Source organism: Neltuma alba, unplaced genomic scaffold (genome assembly GCF_004799145.2).
Source record: "Neltuma alba isolate B1F8T4 unplaced genomic scaffold, ASM479914v2 tig00002388_pilon, whole genome shotgun sequence".
NCBI lineage: Eukaryota > Viridiplantae > Streptophyta > Magnoliopsida > Fabales > Fabaceae > Neltuma > Neltuma alba.
In genome coordinates, this window is record NW_021632844.1 from 18,873 (window position 1) to 36,741 (window position 17,869).

General features: G+C 33.7%; 1 protein-coding gene and 2 long non-coding RNA genes across 3 annotated transcripts; all 3 read left to right on the forward strand.

Annotated features, from left to right (window-relative positions):
- The first annotated feature begins 214 nt into the window (after window positions 1–214).
- LOC114725009 (uncharacterized) lies at window positions 215–3,086 on the forward strand. The gene is made up of 4 exons (XR_003738372.1): window positions 215–386; window positions 1,305–1,378; window positions 1,477–1,603; window positions 2,827–3,086. It is a non-coding gene; the product is annotated as an uncharacterized LOC114725009 (long non-coding RNA).
- A 1,468-nt stretch (window positions 3,087–4,554) lies between these two features.
- Window positions 4,555–6,177, forward strand: LOC114725001 (uncharacterized). Its single transcript, XR_003738371.1, has 2 exons — window positions 4,555–4,605; window positions 5,242–6,177. It is a non-coding gene; the product is annotated as an uncharacterized LOC114725001 (long non-coding RNA).
- Window positions 6,178–8,671: 2,494 nt separating this feature from the next.
- LOC114725029 (TMV resistance protein N-like) lies at window positions 8,672–16,753 on the forward strand (the record flags this gene model as incomplete). Its single annotated transcript, XM_028911488.1, has 5 exons — window positions 8,672–9,247; window positions 12,182–13,597; window positions 14,754–15,867; window positions 16,019–16,294; window positions 16,613–16,753. Coding segments are annotated over exons 1-5 (3,489 nt in total), but the record flags the coding sequence as incomplete, so codon positions are not given.
- Between the last annotated feature and the right edge of the window lie 1,116 nt (window positions 16,754–17,869).

The following is a 17,869-nucleotide window of genomic DNA, read 5'->3' on the forward strand; positions in this document are numbered from 1 at the left end:
ACGAATAGTAACATCGTTGCGACCTCTTTTGCATCACAACAACGTGAAGATAATAATAACGAACTAGGCTTCACAGTTTTTGCTGTTGAACTTCTAGGTGCTCTGACCAATGTGGCTGTTTCCTCAAAAGCAAAACAAGACCAGGTTCTGATTTATGTTGTGGTGGCTTGTTCTGCACTTGCCTTCTCTATTTCTTCAACTGCTCTTGTGTTGCACGAGAAAAGGCCCTTGATTGCCAAGAAGATGCAAAGAGCTGCGTTTGTGATTGGGACGTTTGGATTGATGGGAATAATGGGCATGCTTTTGCCTTCAACGATCTCCTGGTGCTTCACTGTCTCTGCCTTCCTTGTTTGGATGTTGATGTTTGCCGTTGCAAGTTTGATTAAGTGAGTGGAACCCATATTTGAACTCACACGTGTAACTTTGCATGTATAAGTAACCATTGTGGTTGCCCTTGTGCATTTGTTTTTCTGGGTTCTTGTCTTAGTATGGTTTTTGTGAAGAGTGCTTGATTTTCCTCTAATGCTAATAATCTTGTATTGGACGTCGTGGCTAAGAGATAGTGGGACTTGGGCAGACATGGATCAATTAGCTATTAAACTGTTAATTTCTTTAACAAGTTCTTAAGAGATAGTGGCAGGAATTTGCTCCAGTAACATGTAATTAATTAATTTCCGTGTCAGATTCTGATTCAGTCCTCAAGGAGTCATCTAGCTATCGTCCACTTCTTCCTCTTACGTATAGATTTAATTGATTTTAGATAAAATGAAATTTACTGGTGTTGGCTAGAGTTGCTGGATTTAGATGAAACTATGAGAAGGAATCAAAATTGACAAAAGATGACCAAGGGAAAAGTTGTCAGGGAGAATTTTAGGAATGCATCTAATAATAGAACAAATGATTCTAAGACGCACATCAAACACACAAGAATCCTGTAAGTAAAGCCAGAAAAAAGATAATTGCTCTTTATATATATGAGAGCGCACACACGAAAAGAATAATTGTTTTATGATAAAAACCTTCTATTGCCTAAATATATACACACATATATCCAGACAAAGGTCATATGAGCTTACACACCAAACGTAGCGACTTATAACAATATTGATGATTTATTTTCAATAGTCTACACATGATTCATGTGAACATCCATAGTCTCATGATTCACAAGGTCTCACCTGACTTTGTTTACAAGGTACGTACACATTCAATTTATGTTGCTTATGTATAAATATGATTTTAAACAAATTTCTCTTCTCTGAATATATCCAATAATTTTGAGGATGATATATTTGTTGATACAGTATTTAGTATCAGAGCTAAAATCTCCGGTGGATGAATCACTAAGGCCAGGGCCTGAAAGAAGGAGTACGAAAATGTACAAAAGCTCTCTCCATTTCGAGAATAAATTATATATGAGTTCATTTTTGTGATAAATATATTAGACAAATTATTTTTTTTCAAATCCAATTTCAGAATGCTTATGGAATGAAGATGAGAAGTGGGAAGCAGTCTGGTCGTGCTCACAACAAAGAAAGGGAATCTGACGAAAGGAACAATGAAATACCGAAGAAGAACGCTCGCACTTACTTGGAAGTTGGAGGTAACTAATACCTTTTTCTTTTTGCATTTAATTAGTGTTAAAATTAATTTGATTTATCATGTAGTTAACTTACAAGTACTACCCCTGGTTTTTAATATAAGACTTAGTTTGACATTCAATTGCTCCTAAATATAAGATTTTGATCCATTTTATCTCTTATATTTATTCATTTTGCACAATGTAGTCCTTATAATCATTGTACATTTTAAATGTTTTATCAAATAGTATTTCTAACTAATATACATGTTAGTATGAATCTTTTAGGGAAGACAATACGTATTTATAACAAATAACTTACTTAACTAATCTCTATAATTTACTCAAATTAGTCAACTAGTTTTTATATTAAGGATCGAAGGTAGTGCCTAATAATAACTTTACATAAGTTAACAAATAAAGTTAGTTAAAATTAGTTATTTCTTAAAAAATATCAAAACTACCTTCATTAAAGATCATTAGTTAGAAGAGTTTGGTTAGTTATATACATAGTTAAGAAGTTTTAGAGGTACTAGGTGAAAAAAATTAATACTTTAGATAGGACATGTAATATTATGAAAACAAAGCTAGAAGTCCTTATAATAATTATAATGACCGAATGGAGGGAGTGTGATTGTATTAATAAATTTAATATAATAAATAAATAGTGCTTTTGCATGTAATCATTATATTATAGTTAGAGTTTATGATAAATTATAATTCACATATCATTCGACAAAGGTTATTGTGGGGAAGGGGGCAAGCACGCTATATTTAACCTTGAATCTAGGTCCTTTGAAATACTAGTTAAAAAGATAAAATTAGATGATGTATAGAAATAACTTTATAGGTCCCATTTCTGCATATAGATATCATAGATTCAACCTCTCTTGTCTCATTCTAACTTTATCATAAAATCCTTCATAGGATTCTAATCAAATGAGTTTCACTTGTCATGAAGCTCGTCATTATCTATCTCTACAGACAACACTTTGATTGGGGAGAGTCTTGACAATATAAGTTAGAGCTAAAACTAACTTTAAAATTAACTCTCTCTATATATGTATGAATGCTAATATTTTTTTTTGGCCAAATATATGAATGCTAATATAAATTTTAATTTTTAGTCTTTAAACATATTTTGAAATTCTTATGTGGTTGGAGAACACAATTTTGAAAAATTGAAAATAGTTAGTGTGTGTATGTGTGTTATTATTACTTATTGAGCCAATTCTTTTTTGCTTCAGAATTCAGAGGAAAATCCATGAGTTGGTACAAGAGTAGTTCAGCTGCACAGAGTGACAATGCGCGAGTAAACTTGAGGTTGGATTATGCGTAACAACTGCTTGTTGCATTATAGTTAATGAACGAAAATCACATTAATAAACAAGAGGCTTGAAGGCGTTGCTTGAGACCAAACAATTCTCAAATAATGTGTTGTAAAATTTATGACTTGATACTTATGCTGCTTAATATTAAGTGGGTCTCAATTATTTGTTTACAGCCACTTCGTTCCTTCAAACTGCATAATTTGAATTCATGTAATCATATCTTGGGAGTAACTATAATTGTGAAGAAAAAAAATTATACGTTAAATATTCCAGTATACTGATATTTCTTTTGCTTTACAAGTAGATATATAACAGAGACTTTCTTCTTCTTTTTAACTATAGTTTCTAATTCTATCCCAATCCAACTGCTTCATTATCATTATCAGCAAAAAAAAAATTTTAATGTAAATAATTAATTTAACTAATTTTCTTAATATTTTTTTAATTAACTATCTAACTCTTCTACATTAAAGTTTAAGAATAATATTATATTACTTTCTGGGTGTCGGCAAAACGGTTTTTGTTTTTTTTGGGGGTGGGGGGTGGTTTTATTTAGTGGGGTTATGTGAAGTCTTCCCCCTGCACGTTGGCTGCCACAATCATAAATCAACATCTCCATGCGCGTGTTTGGTTTTGATCATTAAATGATGAGACAGAAATGAGAGAGGAAGGCCAGAGAGTGGGACCGATAACGGTAAAAAAAGAATATGCCAGGATCTCATCATTTCGGTCTCCATGTGTGGATCTAAGTGGGAAATAACTGTACCACACGACAAAACTCCGCAAATTTAGGGATAAAAACCATTTAGATCTTTCTGGATCCTCTTGCAACTCCAATTATTGAACTACACTTCCAGTAAAAACTCTTTTAAGTTCATTTATTTAATTAATTATTACACTAACCAAAAAACAAAAAATGATTCACATGCGCGCTCCCACCCCTGCGGAATCGCCTTCTTTCCAATATCCATTTTTGCTTCATTATTGTACTTTCCACATTCAAACCTACCAGCCAACCCTTTCTCTGCACAAAAGTGCCATAGACTTTGATTGTACCTTTCTTGTTCATCAGCCTTTGAGTTTCGTTCATGGCTCAGTACCAAAACCACCAACATTTTCGTGACGATGATTCCATGGATCCTCACAAGTTCATCGAGAGCTTCATCCCAGCGTCATGCGGGGAGAAGAAAAGGCACGAGTTTGATCTCAAATACTCAGTGTCTCACACACACAAACACTGATTCAGAAACACCTGGGAATTTCTGTAGATCAAGATTTAGCGCTTTCTTCGACAGCTACTTCATCTTCGTTTCAGTTACTTCAACAAACCATCAATCGATTGGCTTCTCGTCATGCTGGTTCTGAGCAGAACATGCCTCAGGTTTGGAAAGAACTTATCAAAATGTCTGATCCTCATCAAGTTCTCCTGGAGCCTCCAAAAACATCGCTTGGTATGGTTTCTACCCACATTTTGCTTTTCTTGTGTTGGCTACTGATAGATCTGTTGAAATGACTGTTCCTATAAATTTAATCCCGCGTTGATTTAAACATATCCAGCTAGCCCAAATTTGTATATAATATGCTTGATTATTCAAGCATAATATATATGGTCAAACGAGTGACATTGGAGCCACGGAGACTCACCTCAGAGAAGCATGAGGATGGATGCTGCTACATCTGTTTCTCGTCTCTTTTGTACGTGATATTATTGTTCACTTGAAATCTTTCTAATTTGAAGATCGAAAGCAAAGCTTTTAATCTTCATGTGGAAATACATACTTGGTTTAGTTTGTCTTCTTTTGCTCTGTTTCATTAATTTGTGATGCTTTTCCTGCTTTTGATGCATACAACGGATTATAGAATTGTGCATTAATTTGTTTCTTTAACCCCTCATCCAAAATATGTCCGTCTGAAATAATAACTCATGTATTTAAGAATAAATCCTTTAGTTTGACAAAATATTAATTCTAGAAGCTAGCTAACTAAAAATAGCTAGGTGCTAAGTTAGGTCAGACTTTGCATAATAATTAGGTAGTACATCCCTTATCTTAAATTCACATAAAGATTTGCCAAACTAATTAAAAATTGTTGAATTTAATAATTTGGGGCTAAATTAAAAGGACCAACAAATTCACCCTAACTCTCTCTATATATGTATATGTATATGAACTATTTGCATGTTTATCAATTATCATTCATATATGCATTCACATGATGGAAAATTTTGTTGTCTATTTTGCCATATATAGCTTCTAAGTTTTTCTTTCTATACATTTACCGATTATTATTTTGTTTAATAATTTAAGATACTGATACTTAACAATACCACAGCTAGGATTCTGTGAAGCAAATTTGTTTCAAAGTGATGAGAGAAAATGAGAGGCACGCCGCAGTTTGGGTTCCTCTCAATTTTCATATCTCCCACTCTACTTTTACTTCAGAGGATCCAGATAACATCAGTGCATATCAGTACTGCAAAACACACCTATTTTCAGATAAAGCAAAGGACTTTGACTAAAAGGCCTGCAAAAGGAGAAGAGTCAAAAGCCTCCAATGGAGACACAAATTACCCTCAAGTCTCATCAGATCTGATCCTTTCAGATATTTGCTCCACCATGTCTCTTCAGCCACATACTCCTCCTGATCTGTACGGAAACTCTGATCATGATCACTCACCCCATCCAAACCATTTTGCATTCAAATGCTCTAACCGCTTCAACTGAATTGAAGGTAAAGTTTTTACAAGTTTATCTACATTTGACAAGAAATGGTGACAGGCTTTTATAGCTCCTGCGAATTTAAGGTAGGCTGTGTTCTTTGTCTTTCATATATGTCAGACTTGTTACATTCTTCAGCAAGTAATTTGTCTTACCATTTTTATGACCCATGATAATAGTGATGATGTTATTATTTTGTGTCAATTTCATACCAAGTTCAAATTAATTAAGGTTTTACCAGTTTAGAAGTATATTGATCTCGTCACTGTTCTGTACCTCTGTTTGGTTATTCTTGGAAGCATTTGCATGTACAGGATCTTATAAATTGAAGGAGTTGTTGGAGATTGTTGATGTACGTGAAGAGCAACATAGAGATCTTAATCCTGCCAACGCTTCCCATAATTTGTTCACAACAAGATCTCCAACGGACAATTCGAGCAATAATATTTCTTCTCCAAACTCCTCTGTTAATCCCCGGAGGCCTAATGTTACCTCTATATGTAACGACTATTCCTTATATACTAATAGAGTTATTTTATTTAATCTCGAACTATTAAAAGCCAAGTTTCAATCCTGGGACAGACAATTTTTTTTTTTTTTTAACAACACCCACATAAGTAAATCTGATGCACAAAATCCTCAAGGATTTTTGTGAACACTCAAGACACAAAGTCAGCAGCACCAAAAGAAGAATTTATTTTTTGTACAAAATGTGAGCCAACATTCCGTCAATGCCATCAGTAGCCAGTTGGGCTACCAAAAGATTGATAAATTATATTGGGCAACTACTTGGCTGTTCCGTTACTTCTTACTATGGTTCAATTGTTTTGCTATGTCACTTATGACAAATCTTTTTCTTTCTGGAGAAATTGACTTCTCACGATATGAAGGAGAAGAAAGTATATATAAATGGAGATGAACGGAGAAGGGCAAAAACATTATCAACAAGCAAGTCCTTGTATTACAAAAACGCCTATTGATCGCGTCTAAAGAACTGTACATGTTTTTCCAATTGAAAGGGCATTAATAATCCTATAAGTGACTCCCATATAAGGACCAAACTCCTTTTTAATCCATGTGTAATTTGTAAGTCTGTAGGTACTTTTATAACCTTCTGAAAGTAATCTGACCCTGATGAGCCTCCCACCCCCGAAAAGTTCTATTAACAGCGGCGCACGCCTATGTTTGTCAAAGTCCGCATCAGAAAACGCGCTTTGGGACCTTCGCCGAAGGTGCTCTTGTGATTGAGAAAATTGCGTTGACAACCAAATTTTCCAGATTCCTTCACAGAGAAGGGAATAAAAAGATAAAGTTTAAGAAGCATTTTGATACATTCACACAAGCTTCAAATGAACCTATCCAAAAAAAACCCACTTTGCAATAAAACAAATTCCGCCACTTCATTGCCCTTGTAACTCATTTTTCCACTAATCCCATTATTTGTCATTTAACATGATGAAACATTTTGATATACAAGGGCAAGGCTATGACTATAGAAAATTTTGATTCCCAAATTGCCTGTGAAGGAAATCTCCATGTTAATTTCTTAAAATTTTTTTCTGTCACGACTCCATCCTTATTGTAAATTTTTATAACATTATTATTTAAATTATAATATTATAATAATTTAAATAGTATATAATAGTGCGGGCTAGTGCTACAATAACTTAGCCAACACTCATTAAATAAAAAGACAAATTCCCAGGACACTATTTATACTTCATTGAAACCAATTCTTTTTGTAACTTAAAAATAGTCAAATAAATAAGAGAAGAATATTAACAACTTTCTTATAAAAACTAAAATAAAAGTAAAATAATTGTATCTATCTATATAATATATTCAAAAAATAAAATCAATATAGGAACAATAAAAAAAAAAAGAAATATCCGCATATTTCCATTTATGATCAATAATCAAACTAATGTTGAAGGGTAATAATTGATTAATAACTAGAGATATAAAATAATTGTATTTTCTTCATATCATTGGATTTGATTATACATATTGAATAATTAGATTTTATAAATCATAATTAAAAAAAATATTTTATAATATTTTTTTTGAATAATCAAGGGTGAAGAAATAGGAGCGGCGAAGATTCCGCGTGGAAATTAAGAGATATTAATTAGGCAATGGTTTTGTCTTTACTTTTTAAGGGAAATGGAAGGAGGGAAAGGGAGAAAATTTTTTAATAAGCTTGATTTAAAAAATTAGAAAAATAAAATTAAAAACTTTTAATTAATTTTTTTATTATTTTATCTTGCATATTTTATTTATTAAAATTTTAAAATCTATTTTTTAATTTTTTAAATAGAACTCATTAAAGTTTTCTTCTCTCCATCATAAAGGACAGTAAAAACGAGAAGAAAAAATTGACTAGCTGCGCCATTCGGTATCGACTTGATTGATGTCTCCATCAAACCAAAAAAGAGAGAATAGCACATACAACCACTGGCCGTTGGCCGAGTGGTGTGTGTGGGCTGTGTGCGTTACAGGTTGATCCCGTCCCTTTGTAACCAAAAAAAAAATGTAACAAGAAAAAAAGAGAACAGCACATACAAGTGGACAATGGATTTTTCTCTTTAATTGTTTTTTTTTTTCTCTTTAATTGTTTCTTTGGGTCCATTGTGGACGCTGTTTCACTTCCATCTTGAAAAGTCTACACTAGTAGTTGGGTCCTCCCTAAATCTGGTCAATAAGTGACTTTAGTGACTTTCGAGGAAATTGCCCATGCAACTGCAAATTAATAGTCCACACAAAACGACGCATATCCAAAATACACAATAATATAATTACCTAAAGAAATTAAAAATACAAATGAACAAATTAAATATCCAGTTGTAACTTACTTATGCAGTTAGGTAGATTGAGTGGTAGAAAACTGAACATCCCTTAAATAAAATTAAAAATACAAATAAGGTAAATAAATAAAATTACGCTGAAATGAAAAGATCACTCGTATTAGGAACCAAAGAAAGGTGGTTGCACCTACCACTATAAAAGAGAAGTGATATGAAGAATCGATCACTCACCCAAATCTTCATATCTTCCCCTCCGGCTGGCAATCAATAATCCATGTCTTCCTTGGCCTCTTCATCCTCTGAACCCAAATTGACCTTCGAATACGATGTCTTCTTAACTTTCAATGGTCTTGCAGATGGGGTAAGAACCTTTCTTGAGGATTGTTTAAGGAACGCTGGATTCAAAACTTTCATTCATGACATGGTCAGGGATTATTCCACATGGGAGATGATGGAAAGGTGTAGAATTGTGGTGGTGGTAATCACACCAGACTTTGTTTGGTCCGGCAAATGTCTTGAGATACTTCTGAATTTAATGTCTGGTCCCAAAACAGTGTTGCCTTTCTTCAATGGAATGAGCAAGAATGAAGCGCGTGTGCAGTTCGAGAGCTTCCATTTGCGAAGATATGAGAACGAAGTGAGTTACTACGAACTGAATTTGCATATGCGAAGATTTGAGAATGAATTGAGTGTGCTGTTGGAGATTTTGCATTTGCCAAGGTCTAATGATGATTATATCTTCGATTGGGACTTCCAACCAAGAGCCGACGCTGTGTGTGATTCGCTACATGGCTTCTCACTGACGGATGATTTTGGGTAACAACTAATCCTTTTTGGCTCTTTTAGTTTATCATTTTTACCTGCCTGCGGAATTCATCAAACTCATTGTGCTTCAAGGAAAAAAAATAGTCGAAAAGTTCTAACATCTATATATCTCTAATGAATTGTGTAATAAGCTATATATCTATAATAAATTAATTAGTAAGCCAGATATGATGGGTTTATTCGTCGTCGGTGAACTGCGTTATGATTTGAGATACTCAAATGCTGGCAGTTCATCATTCATTGGCCTACTCTTTTCTCTCTCCACTAACAAAATAGATCGTATAGTCCTTGATCAAGTGATCTTACTGGGACCTGATTTCCTCCTTTTCTTTTAAGGTCCGCTGCCGTCCTGATGGTGAACACTCTTTTTTTTTGGTAAAGATTATCTAGCAGCCTTAATTTTTTCTTCTCCAGTGATACCTAACATATTAAAATAATTTTTAGTACACCCAGAACTCTTTGAAATATTTTTCCAATACTATCTAACGTCTTGTTAAAATATTTTTTGAGTAACATTCAATATTTAGCAGTTGACACTGTAAAATATATTTTTAGTTACATACGATTTTTAATACATTTAACACTTAAAATACTTTTTAACAGCACTGGATATCTTAAATAGTTTATGATACTTGTTGCTACCTAAAAAGAATATATTAAAAGTAAAACTGCAATAAAAAGTTATTTTAACAGTTTCATTGAAAAAAGTATTTTAGACTATTAGTTGCTTTTTTGTTTTTTTTTCAAAGAGTGTCTCCATCCCAATTTTCACCCCAAAATGGTGTAGTTTTGGGGGTAGAGGACGGGAGCGGACCGTAAAAGAAAAGGAGGAAAGCCAGGTCCATCTTATTGTGGCTAATGATCTCATGGCTAAACAAAAGGGTAAATAAATAAAACAAATTAAAATAGAGAAAATTGATTGAAAATTTATTTGGAGAATGGTCTTCAGAATTATGAGAAGCATTGAGGAAAGTTATACCTTTAACACCTCAAGCGCACCTAAAAAATCTATTGGAAACGATTTTTGCTTTATTTTTACTACATTTTTGTAATTTTTCTGAATCTTTTTGGGTGAACTTTATATAACTATACCTAACGACCTGAAACTTTCAATAGTTCCAATTTGATCCTTTTATACTTTTTATCTTCTTTTTCTAACTTATACCCTCCTTTACCTTTAGGGTGTGTTTGGTTTGGGGGGAGGGAAGGGGAGGGAAAATGAGCCCCTCCCCTCATTTGGTTAAAAATTTTGGAAGGGAGCGAAGCCAAAATGTTCCCTCCCCTCCCCTCCCCCTCCCCATTTTAGCTCTCCTCCAAATTGGGGGTTTTTAAAGAGGAGTTAAATTTTTGGACCATTATACTCTTATGACTTTTTTGATATTCCACAATCACTCATTTTATGTTATTATAATATTTATTTAAATAAAAAATATATATCCTAAGTAAAAAATAAAAAATAAAAAAACTATAATTAAAAATATATTATAATAAAAATTAATATAAATTATTATAAAAATAAAAAACATTATTTAAATAAAAAAAATAATATTATAAAATTAATTTTTTTATAAATATATTATTTATTAAATATATTTTAAAGCTGAAAAAAGGCAAAGCTTAAAGAGAATAAAATTTCAATTTTTTTAGAGCATATAAAATTTGTTAATTTGATTATTTCAAATATATTATTATAGTAATTAGAATTAAAAAATACTGTACCAATTTTTTAATGCACATATTAATATCATAAGACTGAATTTTTATTAAATTATATTATTTAAATTAAAATGTAAATTAATTTATATAATATGTCAATAAAAAAATATAAACTAATATGTAAAGGTAAAATGGTAAATTAATTATTACCATCCCTCCCCTCTCCTTCTTGAACCAAATAAGGGATCATTAAATATCTCTCCCTCCCTTTCTTTTTAATCAAAACAAACAAGGTGAGAATGAAACCTCCCCTCCCCTCAAACCAAAAGATCCTTAGATCCATGCATTAGGACCGAGAATATAGGCCAGCCCACCACAACTCGCGGCTTAGATGGTGTGGGCTGGCCAATCCTAACTTGCCATGTGATAATTTATAAGGCATAAAAACATCTTAGTCTTGATTAAAGGGTAAATAATGGTCGCACAATGCTTTGTCATGTCTGATTAGGCGCATAGCGAAAGTGTCATTATCTTAGTCTTAATTAAAGGAGGTGTCTCTCCCTCCTTTATCTTCCTTTTTCCCTTTCTCCTCCATCTCTTCCATCTCCATTTGGGGGTGCATGATTTGGTTTGCGCTTCAATGGCGTCGATGGAGTAGCAACAGCGTGCGATGAGAGAGGATGGGGCTGAGGAGGAAGGTCAATTGGCACATGACTGAGGATGCTGGTCTAGTCCAAGGAAAATCTTTTTGGGCAAGGATATTATACCAAACATTTTTTAAAACCCCATTTTCATCTTCATTCCCATTCCTGCGCCCGTTCCAGTGCTCATTCCCATTTCTGTTTTTAGTCTCTTAAAATTCATCATTATGTGTACCAAATGTCGCGTAACATTGTCCCCCACACCCACACACCATACCAGGCCAATAGCTCCTTGAACTTCCCAATTGATGATTTTGCCCCAAATTTCTTAACATAACGGTGCATGCTGGTTTTCAGGTTAACAGTTAGCAGATTATTCACCAAAATTAATTAAAATAAGCACATCAGTGATAGAGAATTCCGTTGCCAATCAAGGAAAAATCCATCCCAACTATTTTAGTAGCAAATTTTGCAATTGATTTGGAAACAATCATTTTATGGATTGTAGCAAAAAATATGAGCAAGTATATATGGCATTTGTTATACATATGTGAATCTATAATATATCTTTTTAGTAACACGTACTTCCGTCGATTTTCATCTAATTATAATTCTAATTTGCGACCAGGGACCAAGAATTGGTCAATAACCTTATTGCAAAAGCCATATCACAAGTAGGGTTGCTACCTCGTGTGAGACAAGTGCTTGACCGATTAGGCTGGAAATCCCATCATGTAGAAAATACAATCATAGTCGGAATTTGGGGGGTTGGAGGTGTCGGCAAAACTACCATTGCCAGAGCTATTTATGATACAATTGGTATCCATTTCAATTGCAAAAGTTTCCTTGCTAATATCAAGGATGCATGGGAGAAAAATAATGGTCAAGTTCTTCTACAAGAGCAACTTCTTTCAGATATTCATGTGAATCATATGAGGCAAGGACCTTATAGAGGGGCCCTAATAGTACTTGATGATGTAAATCAAGTAGGCCAACTCACTGAACTGTGTGGAAATGGAGAGCAGTTTGGTAAAGGGAGCTTGATTTTTGTCACAACAAGAAATAAGGATTTACTTGATCACTTTGTTGACAAATCATGCAAAGTGGAAAAGTTGGATGACAGTGAGTCTCTTCAGCTTTTTGGTTGGCATGCATTTGAAAACATTGATCCAACAAATGGTTTTGTGAATCTTTCTAGGAAAGTAATTACTTTATGTGAAGGGCTACCATTGATTCTTGAAGTTGTAGGCTCTCTTTTGCGTAATAAGACAAAATCGGAGTGGAAAAAAGTATTGAATAAATTAAAAAATGTTTCGAGTGGTGAAATACAACAGAAGCTTAAAATAAGCCTAGACTTTTTGGCTGAATCAGAGAATAAATTATTTTGTGATATAGCATGCTTTCATGTGGGCCAGAGTATGAGTTATGTTACTGATTTGTTTAAGGGCTCGAGATTCCCCATAGAAATGGGAATGCAAGTACTTATGGAGCGCAACCTTGTACAGGTTGTCAATGACAAGATTCATGTGCATGATTTGCTACAAGAGATAGGGAGGGGAATGGCTACAAAAAGGCCAAAGTTCAAATATACCTATGATGTATTCTTAAGTTTTAGAGGTGAAGATACGCGTAAATCATTTACTACTCATCTTTATAATGCTCTAAAGCAAGCAGGAATTGAGGTCTTCATGGATGATGAAAGGATTGCAAAGGGAGAACATATTCCAAGTTCATTACTACAAGCAATTGAACATTCTAGAATTTCAATCATTATATTCTCACAAAATTATGCTGGCTCTAGTTGGTGCTTGCAAGAATTAGAGAAAATCATGGAGTGCTACAAAACAACTCAACAAGAGGTTTTTCCTCTATTCTATGATGTGCAACCATCTGAAGTTCGTAAACAGCAGAATGCCTTTGGAAAAGCATGGGAAAGGCTTATAACGACATTCCCGATCAGAAAAGGTAGGAAATTGGCAATCAATTTGAAGAGAGTCCTTAATGAGGCTGCTAACTTATCAGGGTGGGATATGCAAAAATACAGGTACATATTGTTTCCTTTTCTTTTACTTATTATTTGAAATTGTTTTTTTTTTCAGTTTGTTTTTCTATGTGTTGAATTCCTTAATTTTGTTTGTAGCATAGGTAGATCCATGATTAATCTACTTTTACATGCACGCCTACCTCTAATTAAAGACCAAAGGAACATTAAATAAATCTAGAGAAAACTAGCTTGCACAATTGCACTGACGAGGATATGAAAGTAAAAGGTTATCCTAATATGTTTCATTAACAAAATATCTGAGTATACTAACATATGTAGCATGAGATTACTAAAATGAATTGTTGAGAAACATATAGAGGAATAAAAAATTTATTTAACAAATCCACCGAAAAAGACTAGTTTAAGCAATAAGAATGATGCAAGGTGTGAGTACAGGTTCATGACTTAAAGCTTCATAGTTTACAGAAGAAAATGTATTTAATTTACAGCTAAATGAGGCTAGTTAGGATAATAAAAACAGGCTAATGTATTAAGTAAAGATTGAGGATCACTCAAAGCCTCCTAGCGTAACAAAAGAAATTGTTTTTAACAAAGGTAGCATATCACAGCCAAAAGTAAACTAAGATATATGTGAATGCTAGCTGAATGCTTTTTTTTTTTGGCTCGCCAAATGGTTTTTGGTTAAAAAAAATCATCTTTTTCCTTTGTTCTAGCGATAGAGAAAGTCGCAGCTCAGTTACTATTATTCATCATGTATGTATATAATCAATAGGTATTGATAGCATCGTTTAGAAATGAATAAAAAATTTTGTTGAATTAATAAAAAGTATTTAATGTTACTCAATTGTTGACTTTCTCATAAGATTGTGTCTGTAAATTATTTACGATGAAAATTACAAAATTATGTATAGAAAGACAGAAAAGTGAAGTTAATTTCCATATCACATCGGGATCTATGGTTCATAGAGAAGCATAATGTACTATATGAATCTTATGTGCTCAAGTTTTCTACAGGTAGGTCATAATAGTATATTGACAATGCAGGGAAAGAATGGTCCTTTTCCAACCTTTTATTCATATTTCTTGTTTCGGCTAACTCCAAATATCTATCACTTTGTTGCTGTTATAGTTTTGTCCTGTGCATGTTAATGCATCGGGGTACAATTCTAGTCATCTAATTCGTTGTTGTTGCCAGAACTGAGGCTGAGTTACTTGATGATATTGTTAAAACTGTCACAATGAGGCTAGACAACAGCAAATACATGTTTGTTGCTCACCATCCAGTGGGTTTGGATTCTCGAGTGCAAGATATCATCCAATTGCTAAGTTGTGAATCAAATGAGATTATCATAATTGGAATTTGGGGGATGGGTGGGGTGGGTAAGACGACGATGGCTAAAGCTATTTACAATGAAATGGGCCAAAGTTTTGTGGGAAAGAGTTTCCTTGCAAATATTAGGGAAGTATGGAAGCATGATAATGGTCAAGTCTATTTGCAAGAGCAACTTCTTTCTAGCATCTTGAAAACAAGAAGAATCAATATACCAAATGTAGGATTGGGAAAATCTCTAATCAAGGAAATTCTTTGTCAAAAAAGAGTATTCATTGTATTAGATAATGTGGATCATGAAGACCAGCTCAAAGTTTTATGTGAGAGACGTGAATGGTTTGGACAAGGCAGTAGAATAATTGTCACTACTAGAGATGAACGTCTGCTTCAAATCCTTCAAGTGAATAAAGTATTCAATGTGAGGGGAATGGATGATAATGAATCTATTGAACTTTTCAGTTGGCATGCTTTTAAGCAAGCACTTCCTGAAAGAAATTTTAATGAACTTTCAAGAAGGGTAGTATCATACTCAGGAGGCCTACCACTAGCTCTTGAGATCCTTGGCTCATATTTGTTTGATAGGGAAATACCTTATTGGGAAAGCGCTTTGAATAAATTGGAACAAATTCCAAATGGTAAAATACATGAAATTCTAAAAATAAGTTATGATGGTTTGAGTGACCAAATAGAGCAAGAGCTATTCTTGGACATATGTTGTTTCTTCATTGGGAAGGATAGAAGCTATGCTACTCAAGTATTAGATGGTTGTGGACTTCATGCAAAAGTTGGAATTACCCACCTAATCGAGCGAAGCCTTGTAAAAGTTGTAAAGTTTGGAAATAAAAATATATTTGATATGCATGACTTAATACGTGATATGGGAAGAGAAATAGTTCGTGAGCAATCGCCAAGGAAGCTAGAGAAGCGTACAAGATTGTGGTCTAAGGATGATGTGTTGAATGTGTTAGAAAATAACATTGTAAGAATGTTTCTTAACAACTTTATTGCACAATTTACTAATTTCGCATTTAAATAATCTTCATACTTGTTTTTTCATCATTCATTATGCTATCCGGTTGCTGATTGTGGGTTATATTGTTTTTGTTTTCTCCTCTTTACCTATTTCATAGGGAACAATGACTATTAAGGGGTTGTCTTTAAACATGCCAAGAAATAATTTAGTATCCTTGAGTACCAAGGCATTTGAGAATATGAAGAGGATTCTTCTACTCAACTTTGATCATGTACAGCTTAACGGAGACTATGGTTGTCTATCAAAAGAATTGAGATGGCTTTGTTGGCATAACTCTCTCTTAGAAAACTTGCCAACGGACTTCAATCTAGAAAAGACAGTTGCCATTGACTTAAAGTGGAGTAATCTCACAAAAGTATGGCTGAAAAACCAGGTATTTGCAATGAACTTTTGGAATCAAACACTAGTAAAGAGGATTTGTGCTATTTTTCCATCTATTCTGTTAGTTTATTTATTATACGCATGGTTTTTACTTTGGGATGATCTCTTTGCATAGGTGCTGGAATGGTTGAAAGTTCTCAATTTGGGTCATTCTCATTGCCTAACAGAAACACCTAACTTCTCAAAACTACCGTATCTTGAGAAGCTGATACTTAAAGATTGTCCACGTTTGTGTATGATTCACCCTTCCATTGGGAATCTTAGATATCTTATTATGTTAAATTTGAAAAATTGCATTGGCTTGGAGCAGCTCCCAAAAGGTATATATGACTTGAAGTCATTGAGAACTCTCAATCTTTTTGGTTGCTCCAAGATTGAAAGGTTGGATGAAGACATTGAGAAAATGGAATCCTTAATGATTTTGGGAGCCAGTCACACTGCTATAACACAAGTACCTATCTCAATAATGAGACTGAAGAACATTAAATATGTTTCTTTATGTGGTTATGAAGGATTGCCCCGTGATGTATTTCCATCTCCTTTTTTGTCGTGGATGCCCCCAACAAATCATTCAAAGTCCTTTTGTCAAGCCTTTGGGATCACGCCATCGTTAATCAAGTTTGTTTCACATCCTTTGTTTGCCAAAAGTCATAAACTGTTCAAAGCAATATCAAGAACATCTCAAGCTTCACATAAAAAGACGCCGGCATTGATTGGTTTTCACGAGCAAGTTTACAAGAAAAGATCAGAAACATTCACGAGTTCTCTCACTATTCATGTAGGTGAGCTCAACCGAGTCATTGACACACTTTTAAAAAGTGTTGCACAGGTTATTCTCTTTATCTCTCTACTAAAGCATAATTTATTTGGGCTATGTGGAAGAACGTCTTTTTCTTTTTATACATCTTTAACTTAAATGTTCAATGCGTGTTTCTATTAATTTCATTTGTGCGCATGTATGTTGGAAGACACACGCTTATAATAATGTATGTGCACATCTAAGTACGTAACAATCCCCCTTGATTATGCTGTTAAGTGTTTAGAAGGCATCTTGAAAGTGTTAATTATGTTTAAAATAGCGTCAAATGTTCGATATGTACATAATCTAGGGATGCATGTAATTGAATAGCTTATGATTGCTTCTAAGGTTTTAAAGCATACTATACTCCGCATTCGAATATTGGCTTGTAATGTAGCTGACTTCGTCTGGAAATATTTGCTTCCAACGACGGCATTCAAGCACATTTTGTTTGGTGTTTAAAAATGTACATGTTCAAGAGTGAGTGCTAATATCTTCTGTACCTAAACGCCCATCTGTGCATAATACATTCTGGTATATATGTACGGTTAATCGGGTTCTTCTTTGCTATGTTTATGACTTAGGGATGCAATGAAAGAGGGTTTGGAGTTAATTCTCTTCCTGGAGACAATTATCCTCATTGGCAGAATTTTAAAGGTGAAGGATCTTCGATATTCTTTGAAGTTCCTCAAATTATTGGCAAAAGCTTGAAAGGATTGATTCTGTGCGTAATATATTTGTCTTCTCAAGATAACATGACATCTGTAT